At 50.1% G+C, this 27,084-nt stretch overlaps 6 protein-coding genes across 6 annotated transcripts; 4 read left to right on the forward strand and 2 right to left on the reverse strand.

The window, feature by feature from the left end:
- Positions 1 to 2,384: 2,384 nt before the first annotated feature.
- Positions 2,385 to 2,609, forward strand: PtrM4_021010 (uncharacterized protein; the record flags this gene model as incomplete). The annotated part of the gene is made up of 1 exon (XM_066103427.1): positions 2,385 to 2,609. One exon carries the CDS (start codon positions 2,385 to 2,387, stop codon positions 2,607 to 2,609), a length of 225 nt encoding a protein of 74 aa, XP_065965629.1.
- Positions 2,610 to 6,709: 4,100 nt separating this feature from the next.
- Positions 6,710 to 9,150, forward strand: PtrM4_021020 (ACF2, glycosyl hydrolase; the record flags this gene model as incomplete). The annotated part of the gene is made up of 2 exons (XM_001931946.2): positions 6,710 to 8,576; positions 8,660 to 9,150. The coding sequence occupies 2 exons, from the start codon at positions 6,710 to 6,712 to the stop codon at positions 9,148 to 9,150; spliced, it is 2,358 nt and encodes a 785-aa protein (XP_001931981.2).
- A 446-nt stretch (positions 9,151 to 9,596) lies between these two features.
- Positions 9,597 to 13,203, reverse strand: PtrM4_021030 (PAB-dependent poly(A)-specific ribonuclease subunit pan2; the record flags this gene model as incomplete). The annotated part of the gene is made up of 8 exons (XM_066103428.1): positions 9,597 to 9,604; positions 9,645 to 11,428; positions 11,475 to 11,891; positions 11,937 to 12,532; positions 12,579 to 12,705; positions 12,758 to 12,933; positions 12,988 to 13,095; positions 13,183 to 13,203. The coding sequence occupies 8 exons, from the start codon at positions 13,201 to 13,203 to the stop codon at positions 9,597 to 9,599; spliced, it is 3,237 nt and encodes a 1,078-aa protein (XP_065965630.1).
- Positions 13,204 to 14,042: 839 nt separating this feature from the next.
- PtrM4_021040 (TUDOR multi-domain protein) lies at positions 14,043 to 15,061 on the reverse strand (the record flags this gene model as incomplete). The annotated part of the gene is made up of 3 exons (XM_001931948.1): positions 14,043 to 14,158; positions 14,208 to 14,913; positions 14,966 to 15,061. 3 exons carry the CDS (start codon positions 15,059 to 15,061, stop codon positions 14,043 to 14,045), a joined length of 918 nt encoding a protein of 305 aa, XP_001931983.1.
- A 1,293-nt stretch (positions 15,062 to 16,354) lies between these two features.
- PtrM4_021050 (AP1 transcription factor) lies at positions 16,355 to 18,287 on the forward strand (the record flags this gene model as incomplete). Its single annotated transcript, XM_001931949.2, has 3 exons — positions 16,355 to 16,849; positions 16,899 to 18,067; positions 18,119 to 18,287. 3 exons carry the CDS (start codon positions 16,355 to 16,357, stop codon positions 18,285 to 18,287), a joined length of 1,833 nt encoding a protein of 610 aa, XP_001931984.1.
- Positions 18,288 to 21,692: 3,405 nt separating this feature from the next.
- Positions 21,693 to 26,518, forward strand: PtrM4_021060 (UBN2 multi-domain protein; the record flags this gene model as incomplete). Its single annotated transcript, XM_066103429.1, has 2 exons — positions 21,693 to 25,034; positions 25,073 to 26,518. The coding sequence occupies 2 exons, from the start codon at positions 21,693 to 21,695 to the stop codon at positions 26,516 to 26,518; spliced, it is 4,788 nt and encodes a 1,595-aa protein (XP_065965631.1).
- Between the last annotated feature and the right edge of the window lie 566 nt (positions 26,519 to 27,084).

A 27,084-nucleotide genomic window follows, 5' to 3' on the forward strand; every position in this document is an offset into this window, starting at 1 on the left:
GACACTCAACGTTTCGTATTCCAGAGTAAACCAGTAGTAAAGTAAGCTTAGAATTCTTACTAAGTATCTCTATAAATATTTAGCTTCTTTATCTAACTATAGTAGTATTTAACTAGCTAGTTATAACTGTAAATATTAACTAAGAAGTTTTTTTTTATATATTTTTTAATATCTTTCTAATAGTTATAACTGATGTTAACTAGTAGGAAGTTAGATAATAATAAGTAGTTATATCTATAACTATCTAATTTAGTTAGTTTTGTTAGAAGCCTCCGGGCTAACTAAACTAATATCCGGACGTAAGTCTAGTCCCACCCAATGGCGTGACGAGATGCGATGCACACCACATCAGACATAATTAGTCCTTGCAAATATGGACCATGAATTCATCACAAATCTCTTAGTTGGTATCTCTTGGTCGTCAATTTTCTTTCTCAATAGCTGCAAACCTAGCTACAAGTTCTTGAAGAGCTTAGGAACTTCATGCATGGAATCGGATGCACCGTTCTAATAACCCTGCATCAACTTACCCTCTGCAGCTTCAGGTGGCCAGCGAACTTTTGCATGCAACGGGATCTGCTTCGCTTCGCTTCAAGGATGAGGCCGTTGTATGTTACACCTGAACATCTTACGATATTTACGTCTTCTGCTGGACATTCGAGTGCTTGGCGCTCGACATCGACCCCGTCGTCGTAGAACTCCTCCAAGATTCTTTCCTCATTAATCGCATGTATGATTCCTAATCCGCCGGCTGCGAGGAACTCGAGACTGCCGTAGTCTCATGCTTCCTGGGCATGCGATGGGAAGCGCGTAGGTTGTCTCGTGCGAGGTGCGATAGGCAAGGGTTTTGATCGAGGGAGCGGGCTTGGTGACGCTTCGGGGTTGCGTTAGATCCGGGACACGTAAAGGGACAAGATCGCCTCGGACGGCGAGACGAATGGAACTTATACGTCAAGCAACAGGAGAGCCGCTTCCCTCTTTTGAGCATTGCGGAGGGAGAAGTGATCGTTTTACGGGTTGGGATGCCTCGTGTTCGTCGCTGTATGTCATTCACGTCGGCAACGCGTCTTCGGAGGCCGACCCAGCCAAGGTCGTGACATGGGCGCATCCCGTTAAATTACCTCAGACCACCAAAGCTTACCTAAGTATCAAACTACGCTCAGGCAGCGCGCCTAGACGCAATTGGAACAACTTTCTACCGCCAAGTAAACAAACAGTGATAGCTGTTTTACCCGGCCCTGCCATCGGTATAGCTCCTTGAGCCTAGCCCCTTACACCTATGTGTCCCTGGTTTTCTCGGGTCGATGTTCGAGCTATGTGGTAGAGTCCATATCGTTACCAGAGAACCATGAGTACAGCTCATGGTTCTCCCCTTGAACCTAACATCTATCAGTTGTCTGAGAGCAGTCGAGACCCTGCCCTAGGCGCACGAGCCCTTTCTCTACTTATCAACCGAAACTTCAACCCATAAGTTTGTGCAACCCCACCCCATCCCGACCCACCCCCGACCCATTTGCCAGCCTGGGACCAATAAGACCATTTAGGTGGCCGTGAGAGGGACGAACACGGTAAGCAGAGGCCTAGTACATACCTGTCTGACTGTAGCATTCTTCCCGCTGTATTAACATAGTTAGACATTCAAACGAAGGCTTTGTTTTATCTATCAGGAATAATCCCGCAAGGTAACATGTTTACTATCACGTAATTGCTGTTACGATTGCAAGGAGGAGGACAAGCAACAACGGCAGGACAACGTTGAAGGCGGGGCACAGCGGGTAAGCTTGTGCCGCGCAGTCACGTGACCTGCCCTCCAACCTTGGCATGACCGCCATGGAGGGCATGACCTCCACGGAGGGTGCGACCTCCATGGAGGGAAAGGCCACAATGGAGGGCACGCTTATTATATAACAGTAGGCAATGAGCCCTTACGGTTCATTGTGTTCAACTTCGAAATCTAAGGATTAGTACTTGATTCTCAACTCCCCGTATATTACATCGATCTACCAATCGTGCTATACAACCTCGTGTTCATCGCATCACTCCATCCCCGAGAACCAACCCAAGATCATCTTCGGACGACCTTCACAATTGCATCCAGAACACCTTTTAGCGATCCTATTGCAGGAAATTTTCATGTCGTAGCCAAAGATCTACGCCTTATCTATCGTGGCAGAGATTGGTTCTTGGGTTAGAAAACAACATACTAGTCATGTAATGGAAGGTATGCCGTGCGACCTCTGGCACGATTGCAAGACTGGCGAAATTTTGTTAGATGGCCAAAGAAGTATAAAACCCAGCTCTGTCTCCATCGACATATAACATCTTCATCACCTTATCAACTTCACGCATAATATCAAGATATTTATACCACCTACACACTCACAATGCATTTCACAGCATTTTCACTCGCGCTGATCTCGATGGTTACTCTACCAGCACACGTCCAAGGCCAAGCAAATGCACCAGTCTGCCTCGCCCCTACCTACAATTCATTGGCTGCATGCAGGGCTTCTTCCGACTATGTAGTCCGACAAGGCGGCCAAAACCCAGGCTACTGCTACCAGAGCAGTGCAGGTGTCTACCAAGTCTGCGTAGGCGGAAACAATTAGTGCTAGTTCAGGGCGCACACTACATGTAAGTTCAAATCTTTTTCATCGGCATTGGAAGTTTGCTAACACAAAGAGGACAGCAGGCATCAGCGTCATTTTCAGGCATAATGAAGGGAAGTGGGGGTCTCGAATCTTGTAGAAGGTTGAGGAGACGATTATAAGAGTACAGTCTTTTAAATTAGCGTAACGAGCAATTCAATTAGTGCACATTGTTGACTTCCTCTATATTCCTGAAGTGACCGTGCTTAGGTGCATTATCCCTAACTAGTCGTTCATGTCGTTAGCTAAGCACGACTACGCTAAACTTAGTAAAGAAGATATAGGCGAGAGCTGCTCACTTCGCTACGAGGGTTATAAAAGGCAATGAGAATTCCAGATGGCTTACTAGCAGAGCTAGTAGAGCATAAGCAGTTTGTCGCTATAGCAGTCCTACGCAAGGGTAGGCATCGACTCTGTTGTTCCCGTATACTGAGACTTCAGGGGGCTGGTCCTTGTGAGTTCAGAATAGCTATTCGTTAGAGCGATAATTATCATGTGTAAATCTTGCACAGCTAACTACCCCTGATTATGGAGCGGTGCCTCACGCTCACTAACAAGTACCATGTACATATGCCGCCAAATAGGCGCATCAATATCGCTTGCCTACATGCGCACAACGTCGATCGTGCAACCCAGGCTATCGCTTTAGGAAACAATCGCGATGAGATGTGGTGTGGTGGAACACCAGAGATCATGGTACTCATGTGGAGTTGAACCGTACCATTAGATAGTAGCAAGCCAACAGCAATTCAATCCATAGATGTCATCGAAAACCTCCGGGTCACCCAACTTATCTACACCGCGATCAACAACTTGCGCGAAATCAAACAGGAACACCAGATATTGGCACTTGTCCCTGATCCGACGGTATAGGCCCGAGGTGTAGCCGCATCCGTGCTAGCGTCCTTTAGTAATCAATCCAGGCTTTCACCCATACAGTAAAGCTAGCTGTTGATAGCGTCTGCGCAGCCTATTTGTTAAACGAATAATACTCTTAGATAATAGTATATTATTATACTTACTAAGAAGAGATAAGTTACTACTAAGCTATAATAGCACCTTTTTGTACTAAATACCTATGTCGGATCGTGAGTATCGGTAGAGACGTCGGCTGCTTGACACTTCGGCCCGACTTCGGCCCACCTTGCGCAGAGCTTAGGTGTTGCAAGTACGAGCTTAGGAATAATCAGGATGAAGATCATTGTTTTACTATCTATGAGATGAGAGCTCGTTATATGCGAGCTCTGCTGTGTACTAGTCTACAAAGGGAAGGTGCAAGCTCGGTGACGAAGCTCCGACACCGAGCAAGTATGAAATGGAGCTTTACTGCGACATTAGGTATACCTTCGTAGCACCTATGTTCGTAGAAGAACCTCGTTGTTATTCACCCCGTACGATCGTACAAGGACTACCAACATTTTAGTAACTTATAGTTAGTTAAGTATAGTTTAAATAAAAATCTAGTTACTAAGATAAAACTAAGAGATAATTTTTTAAGCTAGTTTCGCTAACTACTAATTAAGCATTAGTTAGTTACGTGGTTTGAGAAGACTATAGCAGGAGCGGAGCTTCGGGCAACATGCTCTGCCAAGAAAGCTGCTTGCGTTCTGATGCGTCTGACGCACTCCCTTTGTGCCGCTCCGCTGACTGCGACACTACCGTTATCGTATCCAATTCTTGTCTGTCACGTCTGTCACTTCACCGCCATCGCCCAGCCGCCATGTCATTAGTCTAGATCTCACAGTCGCTTGCGAACAGCGTGGCATGGGTCTCTTGGCGCGCTGCTGCTCGCTCGGAGCCCACGCTACGGGCATAGTGAAGCGACTTCGCCCACATGCCGACTGTCGATGACCATCCGCTGCGGAGCTACCGTTGAAATCTCCTTGGCTAAATTCCTCCGAGCGCACGTGGTCGAGGCTTAGATCTTCGGTGAATCTTGGCTGTCGTGGAAGCGCGCGGAACGGCGCAGTATGAAGATCAACATGACCCTTATCGAAGCTCGATACGCTTCACCTCCTTCTGCTGCTTACGGATTGCAAGAATCGCGGATCCACTTGAGGCTTAGAGACTTGAATGTCGAACACGTGTAGTGGTGGGAAGAGACGGTGAAATTCACGGTTGGGATTGATCCTGGATACATAACTTACATGCTATCCTAGTTCGGAAAGGTGCCTTTTTCAAATTTAAAGCTTCAAGCCTCGGCCTAGGCATCCAAGCACTCATAGCACGCGTCAAGCATTCAACGATCGGGATTTGCAGTTCTCTGTTGATCACCTACCGATCCATGTCGTCAGCCGGAGGATTCAGTACGACAAGAGCAATTTATTGCTAGCCGACACGTTACCTTTGCAGGCGGGACGACTCGGGGTAATATTCTTTCCGAGCGTCAATTCATTTTGCCTTCGAGCTAAGCAGAAGTCATCTTGGCACGCAGCGGCAGTGCTAGAATTGCCACTTCGGCCACCCAGCCACTACAGCCGCAGTCGATGATGCATGTGCCGGTTCGCAGTGTCAAATGTGTCGCTAAAGTCGCAACGACGTATACGCTTCTCCTAATTTCGTCTCACATTAAGTCGCAAGATACAGGCAGACAGCTCTTTGTTATCCATCAAATTTTAACCATTCTTGATCCCTCTTCCCTCAGTGATGAACAGGAGGTGCGCAGGAACCCCAAGCCTGGCGCTGGAGACGATTTTTGGGTTTGCCGAGTGGGCGGGTTTGCGGTCGAAGAGTTGGAGTAGACTGAGTCAGGAGAAACAAGAATGCGTTTACATCTGTTTTCAATACACTCGATGGTTCTCATGTGATTGCCTTGAAAGCATGCGCACGATACCAACCCAGGAAGAGAACAATATTCGGAAATAAAGACACAGATCGCAGAAGCCGAAGCCGAAGATACACATCGACGTACCCCACAAGACCTGTTCCTCCAAAACAAATGGTATCTAAACATCATCCCCATTCCCTGAAACGGTCCAGTATCTCCGTGTCTCCGTCTTTTGATGCTCTCTTAAACACCACTGACAGCCGTGAACAAGCTCGACGTTGTAGTCTGGTTTTGTACTCTATCAGCACGTGAATAACCGAGAGGTGCGCTGACTCAACAGCAAATGAAATGGCATTGTCATTTTCTATTTGAGTTATAGCGTGCGTATCACGGCTGAGACCTCCACTTTCAGTAGCAACGGTACGAAGGGCGGGCGTGTTCGAGACAGCGACGAGGCGACTGAGGAAAGAAGGAGAGGGGTTAGTAGGGATAGGGTTATATTCGTTGCGGATGATGTAACAAAGACGGGAGAGTTGGAGTCCATATTGGGGGGTGGTAGATCACAGAAGGAGAACGATATCAAAGACAAAGGAGGGCAGCTACCGAGGTATCCCTCTCTTAAGTGACGGCTTGATATATGATGTGCCATAGCTGCTTGCATGACGTAGTGTTACGGCGTAGCTGTAGTAATGAGTCATTGGGATAGACAGAAGGTTAGTATTCTGCCTGTAACGGAGTCATCGGTATGGTACGCATGGTGTGTATGTGGTATCCCACCTATCGTACGAGTCACCCTCTTAATCAAAGTGGATGCATGGGCGAACAATGTTCCAGGGAAGCTACCACTAGCGCGCAAGGAAGGAGCAAGGCTACACCTCCCATTGCAACCGCCTACCTTCTCACTGGCGCCTTCTTCATCACTTTGCCTACTAAAAAAATCAACACGTTACTTCCGCTTCTTTCCTGAAGCCTAGATGATACTGCACGCTCCTTCGAGTGGGATGGGGCAAGCGTCTGTTTGAACGCGCAAATGCGCAAACCTCACGTTACTTAGCAAACCAACCAGCCGTCACTTCCCAACCTTGACACCAGGTCACGATGGCGGCCTTTTGTGCCAGACTCTTTGAAGTTCTCAAGCTACACCATACCGCCTCTATTATCTCGCATGGCCTATTACCGCGAACTGCATTGATACACGACCTATTACTACACCTTGGCAGCCTTGCTACTCACTACAAACGCAAATACACCTCACATTGTCTACCTTGGCCTCACGCGTGCGCTTACCCTCGAGATGTCGTCTATGGGACCATCGCATGCTCGACCTCTGTCTCCACAGGTCTCTTTAGCAAAGCTCGCTCGGAAAGAATCATGGTTTGGATCATGGCGCGATAACCGTCGAAGCATCAAGACTTCCTCTAGTACCAAAAGCAACGATACAGACGAGGTCCCTCTTGACAACATCTTCACACCAATACAGGCCGACGATATCCTTCCGCAGATACCCATTGGACGTCATCACCCAGTGCCTAGGACGGGAGTGGAGGATGACGACAGGCGGACTATGCACACAAACAGCTTCTATGCCAATGCATTCCTCGGGAAGCAGAACCAGCCAATCTGGACGCACCCGTACAGTCTTTGGTGGGGCAAGGGATGGATGGAAATTGGCCAGGTGCAGACTTGGGGCATGTGCATGAGCCATGTTGAAGAATCAGATTTGGTGTTTCAGCCAGGAGATCCCGCAAAGGGCTACATCAACCCCGTACGCAAGCAAAACCTCGTTCTATCTGCCGTGGAACTTGACGCAAGGACTATCCTGACAACAGACACGCATCTTCCCTTTTCCGTCAACATCAATCTTATCGCTCACTCTACGCCGCAAGAACCGAAGATTACCTTTCCCGTTGTCCAGGGCATGAGCTTCATCACTGCCGGCTACCGTAATGCAACACCCATGATACAAACCGGTGGCCGCGGCTTCGTCGACATGGTCGGACCCACGATGCTAGGAAGAACCTTCAAATACTGCCTGCACGAAAAGAACGGGCAGTCCTGGGTCATGTACGTCAACCCCGTTGCCAACATATCCTACGACGCCACAGGCTTCACCTGGCTCGATCCCAACACGCTCGTCGGACCCCCCAACTTCAAAGGTACTATCCAAGTAGCCAAAAACCCCCTCGGCGTAGAAGGGGAAGCACTCTACGACCGCGCCTGTGGAACCTTTGTCTGCGAAGCCAAACTCACCGCCACCGTCACCGACGGAAAAGGAACATACACGTTCCGCTACAGCAAAATCGGAACCGCACCTCTTCTAATGTTTGCCCTTCCACACCACATCGCATCCCTAGACCCAGATCTCCGTCCGCACATCACCACTCTCCGCCTCCGCACAACAACAAAAGGCATTGCAACAGCCATCTGGGCGGAAAAACTCACCTTCATCGAGCCCAATCTACCCCTCTCCCTCTTCCTTAGCCCCTGGATCCCCTCCATGGGCGCCAACACAAAGATCCGATACCCACCCGGCGTCCTCGCCCTCATAGCCGCCGTCGCAGAACGCGACCTCCGCCGCGCCATGACGGACAAGATACCACAAGAAAGCATGTACTTTGCGGGAAAAGCCTTTGCAAAATTCGCAACCATTGTTTGGGTCATCCACGACATACTCTGCCACACAGCCATTGCCCTCGCAGGCCTCACGAAACTAAAAACCGAACTAGCGAAATACATCGCAAACACCCAACGTCACCCCCTCTACTACGACGACAACTGGAAAGGCGTCATCTCAGCTGCTGGCTTCACAGATGCAGCTGCTGACTTTGGAAATACGTATTATAACGACCATCACGTGCATTATTCGTATTTCATATACACGGCTGCTGTGATTGGGTACTTGGACCCGAGTTGGTTGGCACAAGGCGATAATAAGGCGTGGACGAATATGCTGGTGAAAGATTTCGCAGAGAGCGAGTATGAGGGGAGGGATTACCCGTTCCAACGCTCGTTCGATTGGTGGCATGGACATAGTTGGAGCAAAGGCCTTACTGAGTCACCAGATGGAAAACATATCGAGTGTATGGGTGAAGATGGATTTTCAAGTTTTGCAGTCAAAGTCTGGGGACGAGTTATCGGCGATGGGGCAATGGAGAAGAGGGGTACGTCATTATGTTTCCATTTCCCTCCCCAGCCTACCCCTTTTTTCTTCCCTAATATAATAGCTAACGATACATGCAAAAAGCCGCACTACAACTATCCCTCCAGTCCCGCACATTCCCAACCTACATCGCCCTTCTCTCAACAAACCCCCACCATCCCCCCCGCTACCTCGCCAACAAAATCTGCGGCGTCCTCTTCGAAAACAGAGTCGACTACGCCAGCACCTACGCGCGCCACAGCACCTTTTGCGAATGCTCCTACTTCACCTTGTCACCCTCCCTCATCCACGGGATCCACATGCTGCCGCTTACCCCCGCCACGTTGTTGTTGCGGCCCAGGCAGTGGGTGCGCGAGGAGTGGGATGCATTTTTTAGCGAGGGCAGGTGTAATGTTGAGGGGGGGTGGCGCAGTATTTTGTATGCGAATTTGGCGATTGTGGATCCCAAGGCTAGTTACGCGTTCTTCAGGGATGGGATTGATGGGTTTTGGGATGAGCGGTGGATTGATGGTGGGACGAGTCGGACGTGGTGTTTAGTTTGGGCGGCGGCGTTGGGGGAGCTGGCGAAGAAGTGATGCAGAGAGTGTGTGATGTAGAGGTTAAGAAGGTGAAATGAGAGTGGAAGATGAAGAACAGAAGGGAGAGATAGGGGGAGAATAGAAATAGGGGACTAGACCAATGAGCCAGATGAGCAACACACCTACTTTTGAAGTTTCTCATATGCTGTATTTCTTCTTTCGTTGGAGAACGTGAGAGACAGGGGAAGACGTGCAAATCAAAAGTTCAACTCACAGGTTGCTCAAAGCAGTAACAACACGAAAAGAATTACGCATTTTCAATATCAATAACCCTAGCCTACCTCACCTCTTCCACCTCACCTCCCCCACCCCTCCCTACGGCCTCCTCATCGGACTCCTAAATCCAACGCCCCCAAACTGACTCCCCCCCTTCTTCGGCGTAGTCAGCACCTCCGACACCTCGCCACTCCCACCACTCCCCCCTCTACCCCCATGCCTCCCACTCACCACCCTAGCCCCACTGCCCGGCGCCTTAAATCCCACCGTACTACCTTTCGCATAAACATCATTAAGCATCTGTTCCAACACGCCGGCATCCTCAAACTCTTGCCACTTCCTCCACAGCTTCAGCGCCGTCGTCGCATCCTCAATCGAATCATGCGTATCCTCCTGAATACTTTCCTTGAGTACACACCAGGCCAAGAACTTGAGATTGAGCTTCCTTTTAAAGTCTGGCTTGAACCAGAGATTCGAGGTATCTACGACCTGATTTTTAGGCACGTGGATATTGATTGTGCGGAAGTCGTTTGCGAGGGAGTGGCCGACGAAGACGCAGCCGAGGTTGAGGAGGAGCCAGAGCTTTTTGTACGCGTGCTTTAAGGAGACGGGGGCGTGCGGGGAGGTCTCGCGGCTTAGGTCTCCTGGGGAGATTCCGGACCATTCAGTTAGGTAGTCGACTACTTGTTCGGTTACGGCGATGTAGTCATCGATGAAGGGGAGACCTGCGTGTTCGCCTTGGCCGCGGCAGACGGAGACTCGGGCGAGGCCTTTGCGGTCGGGACGGATGGTTTGTCGTGTGCCGTCGGCCTTCATTTCGATTTCTTCGGCTTGGAGGCGGATGAACTCGGCGTCTATGGCGACGGGGTAGCCGGGACGTGGCGCCTCTGTTGCATGCTGGAGTAATTTGAATTTCGACTCTGGAGGCGTGGGGTTGGAGGACCACCACCGGTATAAGATGGACGTGTCCAGATTCTCCTTCCATGAGTCATCGATCTTATTGCGGGCGGTCTTCACCTGGAAGGCCAAAACCGACGGTAGCTTCCAGCTTGGTTCAAATCGCAAAGCTTCCTCTTTAGGTATCGGCCTCACCAAGAAGTCGTTGAAAAGGTGCCACCTATCTTCCGCATCCTCCTCTCGTGACGATGGTCCTGTGTTTATCGTCGCCACCAAATGTGGCTTTTGGTGCTCCCCACTATTGATATCGGCAACGATTCCAACAAGCTCATACACCATGATCTGGTGCACGCCGCGCTGCAAATGTAACTTCAAATCTTGACCTTCGAAGCAGAAGAATTGGCCCTGATCTACTATGATACCCACCTCTTGTGGTAGCCAATTCGGCATTGACCACAACAACTTCGCTTCGTGACTTTGGATTGCCGCATTGAGCATCAACACACCAGGAACCGACTGGATAGTCTTCCTTTGTACCATCTGTTGATATCGGTTGCACTTGGTGCACCAGCCCCTAGTTTGATCTTGACGCTCGACACTAGCTTTGAGAATCTGCGAAAACGTGGGGCGCGGTATCCGGGTATTTTTCATGACATGTTTTGCTGGGTATACTAGCTCATTGACAAAGTTCTTGCCCCCGCGAATTGTCTCGTTGTTGCATTGCGCGCAGCGCATACTCGCTCTGGCCTGGGTTTCCAGTACTTGATCCATTGCTGACGGTCCAGTATGACCAGGCAACATCTGTCGGAACTCTTCAGAAACCTTGTCGAGCAGAAATCGGTTCAAGTTCTGGATCATGCTCGTTAGAGCCACATTTGGCGCAAACTCCTCCAGTAGGTTCAGTGACACTGCATTGGAGAGCCCGCTGAACGTTTTTAGGAAATTGGATGCTTGACAGTTGAGACCAGCAGCCTTCTCCAGCATGTCTATCAGAAAGCCTAGTTCGCAAAGAAGACAAGACTCAAAGAGACAGGGTGAGGCAGTATGCTGCAGCGCGAGATTCCGAATCAGTGGCGTGAACCGGAAGAGTTGTAGGAGTGGGTTAGCGTAAGAATTGGTTATGTGCGTTTCCAAGCCAGAGTAGGGAGTTTGGTTATAGTATCTAGAACTGGTCAGGTCAAGAACAGGTGGCATAGTTGCAAACGTACGCAAAATCAAAGTCATCTACACCGAATTTGCTGTACTTGATCTCCACGTTTCCGTACATGGCTGGGACATCCTTCCTAGTCACATCGTCGAGGTGCAAGTCAGTCAACGTCTCCATTGTCTCTGATAGCTTGGCGTCTGGCTCGGTAAAGGACTGTGAAGATCGTGACTTTTCGCTCAAGAACTTGGGCGCCGACAGCGAGTCGCTGACTCTATCAACGTGTCGTGTCGCTTCAGCCTGATTCCTGCGCTTGGTTCTAGGATTTTTCGCAAAGAACCCAATCTCAGTTCGCGTCATGTTATTCAGTATCATGCTGTCGATTTTTGGCGGGGGAGCGCCAACTTCGAAAACGAGATGACTCGGCCAACTTGACAGAAGCTGTTCTTTGTAGTAGGGCATGCCGATAGTGTTCAGTGGCCTGATCATATTAGCGGGGCGCAAGCATTGCAATTACACCACATACTTATCCGGACTCCAGTCCATGGATACTTGGGGCGTCACATGTTGATCTGCAAATTCTGTAGGGTTACTGTATTCCGGAAAGTGTACTTTTGTTGGGGAGCCCCATAGATGAATGGTAGAGTTGGAGTCTGCTAGTGCAATAGCCTCACCGGAAGGCGCCATCTCGAAGCCCGTCAGATAGGATTCATACAGATTCAACTGACGAAGATTTGCCGAGTCGGGATTCATAAGGTCAATAACCTGCATCTGGCCGTTTTGTGACGCGATAAAGGCCGTAGTCGACATGCGTGGATGCATGCGCACAAATGCTGCACCGGTATGGAAAGGGATAGGAGGAAGCTGCTTCAGTGTCTTCAACGAGAAGACATTTGTGAAGGGATCAAGCATGTACGCATACTGCTGCCTCGGCGACCAGCCACATGTTGCGAGGAAATCGCCCTTGGCGTCCATGTCGCTGATGCTACCTGTATGTCCTTCGAAGATTTTGATTACCGATAGCGAATTCGAGTCAATAATATGGATGCCGCCGTTCTTGGTTGCAGCGCAGAGGTATTGGCCAGCGCGTTTCATGATTGTATACTGGGCTTCAGCAGGTAGCTGTATAGCATTAGCAGTGTAGGACTGCAGCAAGCTCCAGACCTACAGTTTCTGTTACAACTCCCTTTTCAACATCTACTTTGAACATTTGCTCTTGACACCCTGCGACAAGAATCTCGCGTGTGCCCTTGGATGTGAAGTTCATGCATTTCAGATCTTTGAAATCGGGATTCCTATCGCTGGTAATCAGCAGCTGCCCGTCGACATTCGTTTGTCTCAACATACGTCAAATGCCATTGTGTGAGCCCGCGACGGTGCGAGTAGTGAACGCTTTGTTTTGAGATTGAAATTATGCCCTTTTCGGTGAAGAGAAATTGTTTAACGGGCCCGTCGGGAGGTGCATGTCCGCGAAATGCAGTGTATCGTTCGAGGTGCGGTCCGTACAAGGACGTCACCCTTCCCTATGGATGGTTAACCTAGTGCACCTGGCGTCGGTCGTGTGTGAACGTACTCACATGATTATTACCAGTCCATAGTAACTCTTGCGTCGTATCAAAAGCAAACGTCGATATGGGTACGGCGGGCAGATGCGGTCCCGGGGGCGGCAGATGAACGATGGCTAGCTATGCAACAGTCAGTCGCTATGCGCTTGTAGTGTTGAGGGCTGCGATAATGATTGCAGGCTAAGTATAGAGAAAAGCTAGCTATACCTCATCCCAGTCGGCCTCCATGATGACAACGAGGATTTCAAGCTGGTGGGTCTATGACATTGCTCCGACATGTCCTGCACTTCTTTGTTGACGGGCGCGTCGCGATAGCTGCGCCATTGAGGCGTGGGGTGAAGTCGGAGCTACGACACGCGAAGACGCCGGCAGGCGCATGGTGGGCCGCGGGGCTCTCGCGAAGATGCCGAGCAACCACCGCATATGCATGATATTCAAGCTTCAGCATCACCATGCTATAATAACGAAGCGATCAAGTGTCACAGTTTGCAGATGAGAAGCCTGTTGCAATTTTTCATATCTTCTAGACACCATTGCCCTGCCGACCGCATCGTGTCGCGCAGACGCTATGTACTTGCAAAGGCAATGTAGATACAAGGAAAGTAGAGGATCATTACACACCATCCAAGTGGAGCTCAAAGGGGTATGTCTTACCTCACAAGAAAACCAGTCCTCCTCATATCATGTCCGTGATAAGTGCCAAATGGAAGGGTATCTAACGCCTATCGAGCGGATCGAGCTTAGTGACTTGGCTCAGAAGCAAAGTGTATGTATCGAGAACTCATACCGAGGAATATGCGAGTGTCATAGACGCCGTGATGAAGGAACAAGTCATAATGTGACGCCATAGTGTGCGACAAGGCCTGCGTCAGGTTAGCTTATGCTCGTTCAGTGCAAAGCTAACGAGCTTTGCGTCTCGACCAGTTGTGAATCGTCCACGTAGCTGTATCGCCAGGTGTGCCTAGGTCTAAGGTCGCGGGGGCAACGTAAGCCAGAGATTCAAACCATCAATGGAGGTTTGCTTGCACATTCACATACCATGTGATGGTGGCTGCTGGACGTGCTGTTCACATGCGCTTGCGGTCCGCAGCGTATTCTTCGTCCTTTTCAGCATCGCCCTTGTGGTCGTAACGCGTGCGCTTGTGCGTCTCAGTCATGCCCTTGCCCGAGCCCGTGAAGCCGACTATACATTATTAGCAATCTTCAGATGAATGAATAATGTCAGTGCTTACCTCGACTGCCAGCTGCGGTGCTGGTGCGGAACATGGACTCCTTTTTGGCAATACCCTTCTTGGTGGCTTTGTTCTGGAAGTCGTTCCAAGCAGACATTCTTTTCTTGAGCGTACCCTTATTAGGGACTCGGCTGGCCTTCTTTGTTTCTCCATCATCCGCGGCACCGGCATTCTTGGCAGCCTGGGCGTTAGGGTTCATGCTGGCAGGGCCCGAGATGACATGTGGTGTGGATGTGACGGGCGTTGAAGGCGCTGGGGCAGAGGCAGGCTCCGCTTCCCGCTTGCGCTTGGTGGGGAGAGCGCGCACTGCACTGCGGTCGACAGTCAAGGTGTCGTCATATTCGATGAAGCGCACAAGATATTTCGGAGCCGACACAGATCCAAGAATACTCTGGATCTTGGCCTTGTACCACGACCTGTCTGTCCATTGCGCCTCACAGATGTCGCCGATGTTGAAGACGACGACTTTCTCCGGCTCCACCTTCTCCATGGTCTTGCGAAGGAGAGGATGCTTTTCGGGGTCGAACTTTGGGCCGGCCGGCTCAGCAGGGGCCTGAGGAAGTTCGGCCTCTAGAGCGGCAAGCTCAGGGCGCAGCTTTTTAAGTCGCGCATCGTGTGCGGCGATGGACTCGAGCATTTCAACACGCATGGCCTTCATATCCTCAGATTCGCCCTGGAGCTCCGATAGCTTTTCGATCTCGGTGAGCTGGAGAATGTTAGCACAGTCATGGTATTATCTTGATGGTGCGAGAACCTACACTGTCTGCCCATTCGGCGCGCTGGGCCTCCTGCTGGGCAATTTCTTGCCTCTTCGCGTTGATGGCATTCTTCAGGTGCTTGGTGTTGTCCGCCATTTTGGGCATGCGCGTGGTGAAGTTTGTGGTTGTGGTGGATAAACTTCTCTCGAGGTCGCTGTTGCGGTCGTTGAAGTCGCGACAGACAGTGACGCTCCAAGGCAAGCACTGGTCTTGGCGCGGCCCCACGGCCTGGACCCTCTCTCCACCATTCAGCCCTACGCCTACATCGCATGCGAGAGGTGAACGACTCCGGGGATTTCATCACAAACACATGCGTATGGCGCATGTCTGCAACATATGCATCTATCATGTCAACGTCATCTAGTGTCGGGAACTATTTTCCCATGACGAAACTTTCAAGTACTGTCAACATGAACACGCAACTGGTACCAAGTATCATTTCTGAAGCGCAATCAATCTCAACCAAATGAACAAGGGCGTGAACACCCGTTCCGTCTCGTCGTTGCCTGGCACTTGAGCTTCAGTGCATAGCCGTCTTGGGAAGGTTGTTGCGAACCATCCCTGTACATCTGAATCAGCAGCATGCAGAAGACGCCGCAGTACTACGACATGGCGATGGCTCAAAACCGTGAAGCCATGATTGTGTCTACTTGTAACGAAAGTGTTGTCGTCGTAAGAAATAAACTTTTACTAGTCGCCCTACCAGGAACCCCAGCCAGTCATTGCACTATCTTCGATGGCCTTCTTTCCTACCCCACCCTGCTTTGTGCTTAGCAATCAAAGAGCCGACCTCATGCTGCGCCAGCTGCGCCCTTTCTCACATCCTGATTCTGTCAAACCAGTCATACTCGTGCATACAATCTATCAGTGACGTGATTTCCCACCCGCTACCACTTTTTCCCATTCCCACGAGCGTCGCTCCCACGACTCGCCCGGAACCCGTCCGTCCAGTAAGGGCGCCGTACCCGACCAGGGCCATCAGGCTGTGCTTGAGGCTGCAAATCGACATCTCGCATCATTGCTCCTCCATCATCTGACCACCCTTTACCCAAACTACCCAATTCTTTCCTACCTGTCTAGTCTTCCTCTACGTCGCTGTTTCTCAACTGCGGCTATACGCGTCACCCTCCGTGGGCACTTTTACCTCCGAGCTGCCGGCCTCCGTGACTGCCGCGCCGCCTCGACTCGCCACGCACGCTACTCCGGACGTTTTGCGTCGTGCATGCCAACTGACTCCATCTCCACGCGCACGCTGTTCATATTGCGGGCTTCCGGGTGGCGAAACCGTTCTCCGGACGTATCAGGTAGATAGGCGACCCCTCTGCCCGCCCGCCTCACCACGCCGCATACGATCAATCAACTACGACTTTCCTCTCCACACTGTACGCAATGGCAGGCACCACCAACGACTTCCAGAATGGTGCGCCCTTCTACCTCGACGCCACACAGCAAGACCTCCTGCTTGCCGCCCTCGCTTCCAACAACCAGAACACAAACGACCTCTTCTCCACCGGCCTTGACAGCGGCGCCAACGACAAGCAGGCCATGAACAATTCGCAGTACCAGTATTCCCTCGACAGCCTCGATCCCGCATACTTCACATCTCCGCAACAGTCTGTACACGCAAATAGCTTCAACAACGCTGGTGTAGACGAGAGCCCCTTCATCGACTACCTTGACGACAACAACCTCGACTACGACAATGCCGATGGTGACATGATCGGCTCGCTCCCTGGCGACACTCCTGGCGATTCGAGCGAGAAGCGTAAGAGCCCGGGCGATGAGGACGCCGACGATGACGAGGGCGGCGGCAAGCGTAGAGAAGGCGAAGACAAGCAAGCCAAGAAGCCAGGCCGTAAGCCCTTGACGTCTGAGCCCACAACCGTACGTCTTACAGACATGCTCACTATGACCTAACTGACAAAAGCTATAGAAGCGCAAGGCTCAGAATCGCGCCGCCCAACGAGCGTTCCGCGAGCGCAAAGAGAAGCACCTGAAGGATTTGGAGACCAAGGTACAGGAACTCGAAAAGGCGTCTGATGCTACAAACCAGGAGAACGGTCTTTTGCGCGCCCAAGTGCAGCGGCTGCAGATGGAGCTCCGAGAGTACAGGAAACGCTTGTCGCTGAACAGCACAGGAGTTAACCGCGCCCCACCTCTTACCGCCGGCTTCAGCTCCATGTTGAGCAATAACAGCAATAACAATAACTTCTCCTTTGAGTTTCCACGATTCGGTGGCCTGCCAGGCACACAACTGCTCGACAATGGCCTCTTGGCGAAGAATAAGAGCGCATCCGTCCCAACTGCTTCCGTTCGACAAAACAGCACTGGACGGATCAGTCCAACCAACAAAGCCAATGGCTCGCTTACTGCATCACCAGCTCCAATGGGTCCCACACATAGCGCACAGCGTTCAGGTAGTCTGAACGGCTTCTTTGGTTTCAACAACGGCGCACCAAACAAGGACAATACCCGCAGCAACACCGGCAGCTCGGTTGCATCACAGTCGCGTGTATTCCAGTTCAACAGCAGCTCATCCAGCCAATCAGATTCACCCTCCACTTCTTCCACATCGCCCAACCAAGATTCGTCTTGCGGAACATCGCCAGAACCAAGCCACACATCGCCCAAACAGGCAGACACAATCACAGACGGATATGTGTGTCACGGAAACTCCGAAGGTGAGGTTCTCTTCTGCGAAAAGCTCAACATGGCCTGCGGCAACCCACGTAATCCCATGCCCCGTGCGATGTCCCAATCTGACGACAAACCTTCTCCTGCAGTCTTATCAGCCAAATCACCTACCCCAGCCGCCAACGGCATCGATTACTTTGCGACCCAGAACGGCGGCCAATTCGATCCCACACTGTTCGGAGAATATCGCGACACGACAAACGCTATTGTCGGAGACGGCGACTTCACTGGTGGCTTCTTCAACGACGCTTTTCTCAACACCGGCTACGGCAGTCCTTTCCACTTTGGCGACACTCCCGCTGTGCAGAAGTCGAACCCATTGGAGGAGATCGAACAGGCGCAGGACGGTGACGATGAAGTTGTTCCTGGCGAGGATCCCAACTCACTTCTCAACTGCCACAAGATCTGGTCAGTAAAATCATGCAGCAATGTGCAACGCCGCCTACTAACGTCAACCAGGGATAAACTATCAAGTCGTCCAGATTTCAAAGACGGCACCATTGACATTGATAACCTCTGCTCTGAGCTCCGTGCCAAGGCCCGCTGTTCCGAGAGCGGTGTGGTTGTTGATCACAAGGACGTCGAGGAAGCGCTCAAGCGCCTGCCCAAGGACAAACTTCTTGGTTGAACGACTGATACCTTAAAACGCATTACCTGCACAGGACGGACCATTGGCGTTTTTTCTTTCTTGGCTTTCCAACTCTCCTTTCTATACCTTCACTATGGTGCGGCAGAGTCACTCATTGAAAGCGAGTGCGAGCGCGGGCTTGGAGCAGCGCGGCACATTTGGGGGTCCATCTTGTGACGATATTAACGAAGGAAACACTGGCAAAGGGGATTCAAATGGCGTTTCATGTCTGTTCTAGCGATGAGTGGTAAAATCGGGGATTTTGAATGCTGTAATTGAATATCCAGACGTTTGGCTGCTGAACGTAGCCAACCAGTACAGCATTTCTCAGGGTTATGCTGGAAGACATGGATGTACATGAAATGTATAGTGTAGATGAATGCCATGGATGATTGATGTTATAATGATTTGTTGAATTGGAAACCTTTGTTTATCCCAACCAACACCTTGTTTATATAGAAAAATGTCCTTTTCTACCTAAACCCGCTGATACACTTCGCCTGTACAACCCTATCATCCCTTTCTTGTCAATTTACATAACAACTCCAACTCCAGAGACAGGCCACCAGTAGTTTAACGGTTAGGATTGAGACATTGCCTGTTGGCTTATCTTCGGACATGGGTTAGTATCAGAAGAAGATGTAAAGGTTACTGTTTGTGCTGCTGCATAGTTCTTAATCGGTATTCTTACGTTTAGATCACATCTTCTGTAGACTTGAGCAACGAATCGTTGTTGTAAAGTCGATACTGCCATGTTGGCTATTGTGCTTATCCAAAAATGTGACTTATTTACTCATATTTATAGTAGCTGTCGGATTACAGATGTTAATCACGGGCCGCGTCGGTCCTACTTCGGTCTGACTCGTACTAACCCCGCGTATATCTTCATAGCAACCTAGATATAGAACAATCAATCGGAACCATCACCGAACAGAATGCATTCCTAGTTATCGTTATTTCCTTTCAGCACTAGTGCTACCGCTCTACCAACAGTAGCATTCATAACTTCAAGGTTAGTGTACGGCTTCACTTGAGCATATTTGACGGCTTCACTTGAGCATATTTGACGGCTACAGGGGCTACAAGCCTATCGATCTGTAATACTAATATACAACCCAGCTGTACTTCACATCCCCATGTTACTCATACAATTGCAAACTCATCCGCGTCCGTCTCATCCTATATTACATCTTCGCCGCGCATGGCGCCCTCATAATAGCACTGGCCCACCAGTTGGTATTTCCCGTCCTCCAAGGGACGCAGAATGAGTGGAAGTCTCGAGCCATGGATTATGCAGATCAAATCCCCTCTACGTACGGATTGATGCGCCAACCTGATTCTAGATTCGTGCCCTCTGATCACCACTCGTGCTTTCAGATGTTGAGAAAGTGAACGGGTCAATCCTATAAACATCTCATTGCCACATTTGTATGACCTGAAGGTCTTCCATACATCCTTTATATCTGATATCCAGATATAGAGCAATCCTACGAGCTTATCAAACTGTGTTAGAGGATGCACCACTTCACAAGACAGCCTCCTAAACTTTTGAAAACAGAAAAACAGTGAATTAAGAATGGAATTACATGGAAGAAAATAATACAAAATCCTCCTCCCTAAGAATACCCAAAAGAACCAAAGCCTCCCACCACAACAACATTCCCGCCACCTCCTTCAACGCCCCTACTTTGTCCCGATCCAGCCGTGGGAGAAGTGAGCCCCGTTCCGCCGTCGTCTTCAATAGCCAACGAAAGTCCAACAAGTCACCATCGGCACCCCGCTCAGCCACCGTCACACCACGCAAAACGAGAAGATCCGCCCGGGACGCGAGGAACCCATCATAAAAGGGTTCACTCGCGGCGATCGGTTCCACGAAGCCACCACCAAATTGTAGTAACTCGAGGTAGACAATGAAACCTTGGCTAGCGTGGAACGCGATCGTTTGCGACGAATCTTCGATCTTGAATTGCGTGGTGCCGCTCGTGATTGCGTTTGCGAAGCATAGGATTGCCTCGGGGGATGCAGCCACGTCAACCCGCGGCACCCCGACTTATTTTCCATGGCCTCCCCCAAGGAGCAGAGATGTCAACAAGCAAGTCAAGCTGGCTTGATTCTTATCGATTGCAGATCACAGACCATTCTCTGGGACGTGCCACTGTGCACGAGCCTCTATATTGTCTGTGATCTGCAATCGATAAGAATCAAGCCAGCTTGACTTGCTTGTTGACATCTCTGCCAAGGAGGAAGCGCAGGACATTCCCAGAAGATCTTTGTACCGAGCCTAGGTCCCTACCTAGATGCGCTAGTGTACCACAAGAAACACTATCAGGAGAGTAAACCGGGGCTTGCTGCCGAGTCGGCGGTGCAGATCCAGAATTTGACTAGATACCTGTATCTGGAGTTGGAAGGACAGCGGAATGCGCTGCTTATGATTATGGAGGAAGATGAGTTCATGGAAACGTATCTCAAGGGGTACAAGAGAAAGCCGTTCTTTGTCTATGAAACGAAGGAACAGGATGGACAAGATACTTTAGTGGCAACCAGGGTTCAGAAGTGGGATCCGAATAGCTATCCTGATTGGTGCCGGGAAAAGACGAAAAAAAACGAAACTAGGGGGGAGCGATTGAACAGATATAAAAATACAGAATTAGTGTAAAAAGATATAAGTTAGTGCTTTCAATAAACCGATAGCAAGGGATTGTACATACTATACATGTGCTTTCCAAGTAGTTATCAAGTCAAGATAATGATCATGAAGATCACAGGTGGTGGTATGTTATATATCTAGAAGACCTAAAACAGGGTACTTGTTGAGAATACAGTCCGTAAGTGACTTGGTGGTATCAAGCGGAGGAGTAGTCACATGATTGGTGACACGTGCAGGTGGGTCCTAGCGGGGAGCTTGGACGCAGCTGCACGCAACACGGATCTACGAACGTGTGAATAGCTCCTTAGTCAATACAATACGAGTCGTACCACCACTACCGTTGTGCCTTAGAGAGCGCTCTATTAGGTAGTCATACTACTACTAATAGTGCCAGCTTTTCAATAGGTTATGAGCCCGGTTGCTCGGTGCTCTACGGTTCGGCGACCCACCAGATCAAGGTGATCTGAAGCCACGAAAGTCGAGACGAGCTTCTCGCACACGGAAGACGAGACGAGCTTCTCGCACACGGAAGACGAGACGAGCTTCTCGCATACGAAAGACGAGACGGGCTTCTCGCACACGGAAGACGAGACGAGCTTCTCACACACCGAAAACGAGCATACGGTTCCAGCTAGAGAAAGCTGAAGGGCGCAGACGCCAAAACGTTTACAAACCCACTAAACACCCCCTACACCTCGAAACCACACACAACTACGGCATTTGACGCGTCACAGACAGTCAAAAGCACAACCGCGAAGATGGGCAGCGACGACAGATACGATAAGGAGCCTAAGATCCCAAAGCTGACGAAGGAGAATCACGAGAAATGGTTCCGCAATAACAAACTGAAGCTGAAGGGAAAGGGAATCTTCTACACTATCGAAGTCACGAAGCACGCGTACGCCTGGATTGCACGACATGGAGCTGGCACCTCCACATCAACTGCCAACACCTCTCAAGACCCGGCCGGCACTGTCAACCCTACAGAACAAGCAAGCGTCCTAGGCCTGACAAGCGACTTCGAACGACTGGGAGGTACATGGAACGCTGAAAAGGCAAAGGAATACGACAAGGATGAGGCTAAGGCACTGTTCTACATCACAAACAGTCTCCTTGATGATGACGACGCTCTCGCAGACGAGTACGAGACTGCATCTGCCCTCTGGACCGCACTGAAGGTCAAGTACTCAAAGACTGATCAGTTGACAGCCAACAACATCATGACCAAGCTTCAGAACTTCACCTGGAAAGACGAGAAGGATGTCGACTACACGTGGGCAAAGCTAAAAGAATACCGCCGCAAGATTATTGCAGCTAAGCCTGCTGCCAAGGGACTCTACAATGATGAGGCACTTCTCCAGATCATGCTACGCGCTCTTCCAGAAAGCTACGGATCAGTAATCGACTATCTCGATGTCCAGACCTCTCTCACGGTTGACGAAAAGATTGCTGCACTCCGCACGAAGGAGCTGCGACTGAACGACACGGCTGAGCATGCAAATGTAGCATTCCCGAAGTACCGTCACCCGAATGACCATAGAAGCTCGGACTCCTCGATGCGCGACCGCCCCCGTTCTACATCGCCTGAATTAGGCCCATCCACAGGATGCCTCCATTGTAAGGGAGAACACTGGGCCCGAGACTGCAAATACAAGGGTGAAATTCAGGAATTCGGAAGAAAACTTCGAGAGAAAGACGAAAGAGCTGAGAGACGCGCAGCCAAGTCGAAGAGACCTTCTAGAAATGAGAACAAGAAGCGATCTGACAAACCTGTCAAGCCTACAGTCAAGACAACCTCGAGGCGCAAGCATGGGTACGCAGCCAAGAATCAGGATTCTGACTCTGGAACGGACAATGGCTCCTCAGGCACGGACAGCGAGACCAGCCACGAGTCTACATCCGTGGAAACAGAATGTACGCAACACTGCCATATCTCTGCGGAACAAGCTAGTAAAAGCACACCGGCGAACTGGATTGCTGATACTGGTGCTTCATCACACATGACTGACAAGAGAAACCTGTTTAGAGGACCGCTAAAGCGCACGCCGCTCACCACTATCCAGGTTGGGGGAGGATTTCTTCATTCTACCCAACGTGGTACTGTTATGATGAAGGCACTGGATGGGACAACAGGATTACTCCGAAAGGTTCTCTACGTACCTAAGCTCGGCGTGAATCTAATCGCAGCAAGACGGTTGTGTAGGGAGGGACTTCAAGGCATTTTTGATGACAAGAACATGTATTTTAAGGACAAATCAAGAATCGCAGTACAAGCAGCACAGAAGGACGGTCTGTACATCGTAAGCCACATTGCAAGCAAGTACTCAGGAAAGGCGTTTATTGCAGGCAAGACTCGGACCGACAGCAACGATCAAAGCACTGCGGAGGAAAGTCAGGAGACACAACCCGAGACACAATCCGACCAGGACCCAGACGAATCCGAAGAAGACAAGTCCACGAAGAAAGATCGCCGGAACTACAGGCTAATGCACAGACGGTTTGCTCACTACGGCCCAGCAATGCTACGAAACCTGTATAAGGTAACGACAATTGAAAAGATTAAAGTACCCCCAGCCCACAGGCGCTTCTGTGACCCATGCCTTAAAGGCAAGATGAGGAATAAGATGAACAAAATCCTAGCAGAACACAAAAAGGAGGTACTAGCACTAGTATCTCTTGACTTAGCTGGACCGTTCCCTACATCACTCCGCGGAAATAACTACCTTATGCAAATAATCTGCAACCACTCCCGAAAGAACTGGTCGATACCACTGAAAACCAAGGACCAGGCTATCCTAGAGCTACGCAGATGGAAGGCAAAGGTAGAGCTCCAGACTGGGAAGAAGGTGAAGGCCTGCAGATCAGACAATGCGCCAGAACTAAAGCTTGTGATAAACCAGTGGGAAACTGAAGACGGGGTTCAGGCCGACTACACCGTAATTGCGAGCTCGAATCAAAATGGACCAGTGGAGCGAAGCATCCAGACTGCCGAACACGCAATGAGGGCAATGCTCGATGATGCACAACTTCCTATTGAGTTCTGGGACGAGGCCGCTGAGGCTGACGCCTACATCCGCAATAGACTGCCAACAGGACCGCTGGTCGAGGGAAAACCCACGTCTCCAGAGCAGGTATTCTCAGGGAAACGCCCAGGCGTAGACCACGTACGAGTCTGGGGGAGCAAGTGTTACACCTATCTCAATCCAAAGACGCTGCCAGCGAAAGGGAGATTAGACAAGTTAGTGCACCGTGGTCGAGCAGGCGTCTTTATGGGATATTCTGAAACTACAGACAAGCAGTTCAAAGTCTACTCTCCTGACCTTGGATATACGCATAGAGTTAGCGTCATCCAAACTAATGAGAAGGTGCCAGGGGGAAAGATAGACCTGAACTTGAGAGTCAAATCAGGTCCAATGGGCACATCTAATGAGCTCATCCCACGGAAAGCCAGAGGAAGACCAAAGAAGAACCTAAATCAACTAACTAAACCCGACGCCCTGGATGTTGATATTGAACTGCCGCCATCATCGCCGCCATTGCCGCCGCCATCATCGCCGCCACCATCGCCGCCATCACCGCCGCCACCATCGCCGCCTACGCCAGCACCTGCGCACCCATCACCTACCATCACTCCACCCGCGCCAACAGTAGAGGATGAGAGCGAAGAAATGGAGGTAGACGAAGTTACCAACCCAGTAGCAGCCGAACCATCAGCTAGGTATCACTTCAGGACTCGGACCCAAAAGAGAAAGCGAGATACATTTGACGACATGGAGGATGAACATCGCCAAGCCAAAATTGTCAAAGCTATGCTAGCTGTCCTACGAGAGAGCCGAGCTGACGAAGACCCCACAACTGAAATACCGACATCTACGCACCACCATGAAGAGTCTGCACACGAGACGATTGTTAAAGCCTTCTATACGGTGATTGTAAGTGGAAACCTCGATGTCACGGGACGAGCAGAACTTAGCGGCAAAGCTTTCGCAGCAACAGAAGTTAAAGGCATTAGAATCCCTCAGACCTATAAACAAGCTATAAGCGACCCAGAGAACGCACTGAAGTGGAAAGAGGCAATTGAGGAAGAGATCAGGACTCTTGTGGGGAACGGAACTTGGGAAGAGCTTATTCCACCCAGGGTGCAAACCTCGTCACCACAAAATGGGTGTTTACTGTCAAGCTTAAAGTTGATGGTACGATTGAGAGGTTCAAGGCCAGACTTGTTGCTCGAGGGTTCAGTCAACAACACGGGATTGACTACACCGAGACTTTCGCCCCGACAGTACGAATGGACACCTTAAGGTTATTCCTTGCTACTGTTGCCAAACAGGGCATGGAATGCTGGCAGTGGGACATCAAGAACGCATTCACTGAGTCATACTTAAAAGAAGACATCTACCTCACAACACCAGCTGGGGTAAAAGTTAAGAAAGGCAACGTTCTGAAGGTTTTGAGGAGTCTTTACGGACTTAAGCAAGCTGGACGAGATTGGAACCTGCTACTTAAGGGGTTCTTAACTGAGATCGGTTTTACACAGAGCCTTGCAGACCCCTGCCTATTCACGCATAAAGGCAGAGGTATTTCACTACTGGTTTATGTTGACGACATTGCTGCTGCCGCGAAACTCACTTCAGACCTAGCCTGGTTCGACGAAATGCTCCTTACGAGATTCAACTCCAAGAACCTGGGGGAGATTCGAAAGATCCTTGGAGTTAGAGTCACCCGCGATAGAGCTAACAAAGCTATTTACCTCGATCAACAGCAGTACCTAGAGACAGTCCTAGATAAGTATGGTATCACCTCAGCAAAGTACAAGTCAAAGAAGATCCCTGCTGCAGACTACGAACACCTAAAGCCTGCTACTCCTGAAGACGCCAGAATCGACTCCACACAATATTCACAGATTATTGGAAGCTTAATGTACGCAATGGTATTCACGAGACCAGACATTGCCTTTGTACTTGGACGACTAGCCCAGTACATGAGAGACCCTGTAGAGATGCACGGGACTGCGTTAAAGAATCTAATGAGATATCTACGGTCAACAGTAAAGCAGAAGATTCGCTTCGGTCCAGGAGGAGATCACCAAAACGAGTTTGGGATCTACACCGACGCTGACTGGGCAAGCGATAAGACAGACCGGAAGAGCATGTCTGGGGGAGTCGGAATGTTCTATGGAGGACCATTCTCTTGGGCAGCAAAGAAGCAGAAGTCAGTGGCAACCTCAAGTGCTGAGTCTGAGTACATCTCACAAGCCATGTACGCCAAGCAGGGACAGTGGGCAGCTCAAGTACTCAGAGATCTCGGCCTGCACCAATACGTCAATGAGAACGGTATCACAGTCCAGATGTACGGTGACAATCAGGGAGCGATTGCACTGGTGAAGAATCCGCATCTGCACGAACGTTCTAAGCACATTGACATCTGCTACCACTTCATTAGAGACCTAGCTGAGCAGAAGAAGCTCCAGATTTCTTATATTCCGACTGACGAGATGGTTGCCGACGGAATGACTAAGCCACTGCAGAGAGTTGCTTTCGAAAGGTTTAAGAAGATGCTGGGAGTTATTGATGAAGGGCACTAGAACAAGTCACGTAAGGCCTGTGGGGGAGTGTTGAGAATACAGTCCGTAAGTGACTTGGTGGTATCAAGCGGAGGAGTAGTCACATGATTGGTGACACGTGCAGGTGGGTCCTAGCGGGGAGCTTGGACGCAGCTGCACGCAACACGGATCTACGAACGTGTGAATAGCTCCTTAGTCAATACAATACGAGTCGTACCACCACTACCGTTGTGCCTTAGAGAGCGCTCTATTAGGTAGTCATACTACTACTAATAGTGCCAGCTTTTCAATAGTACTGATGGTATCCGAAAAGCAAGTTAACGTCTTTGTGTTGAGGGAGGATGAAGATATGAGTTAGGCGACCATGTTAACAGCTGTGCCTTGCAATCGAGGCGATACACATGTGCAGCCAGTCTACGGGCTCAAATTTCGCCGTAAGGCGTCATGCATGACAGCAAATGTCGACCAAGCCTTGTTATTGACTGAACGGCGTCTTCTGCTGCATGCGCGCCTTGGCGTGACTCTCGATGTTGATTTTGGAAGAAACGATGAAGCGTGAAGGGCTGCGCATATGTTTCAACAAATAA

Source organism: Pyrenophora tritici-repentis, chromosome 1 (genome assembly GCF_003171515.1).
Source record: "Pyrenophora tritici-repentis strain M4 chromosome 1, whole genome shotgun sequence".
NCBI lineage: Eukaryota > Fungi > Ascomycota > Dothideomycetes > Pleosporales > Pleosporaceae > Pyrenophora > Pyrenophora tritici-repentis.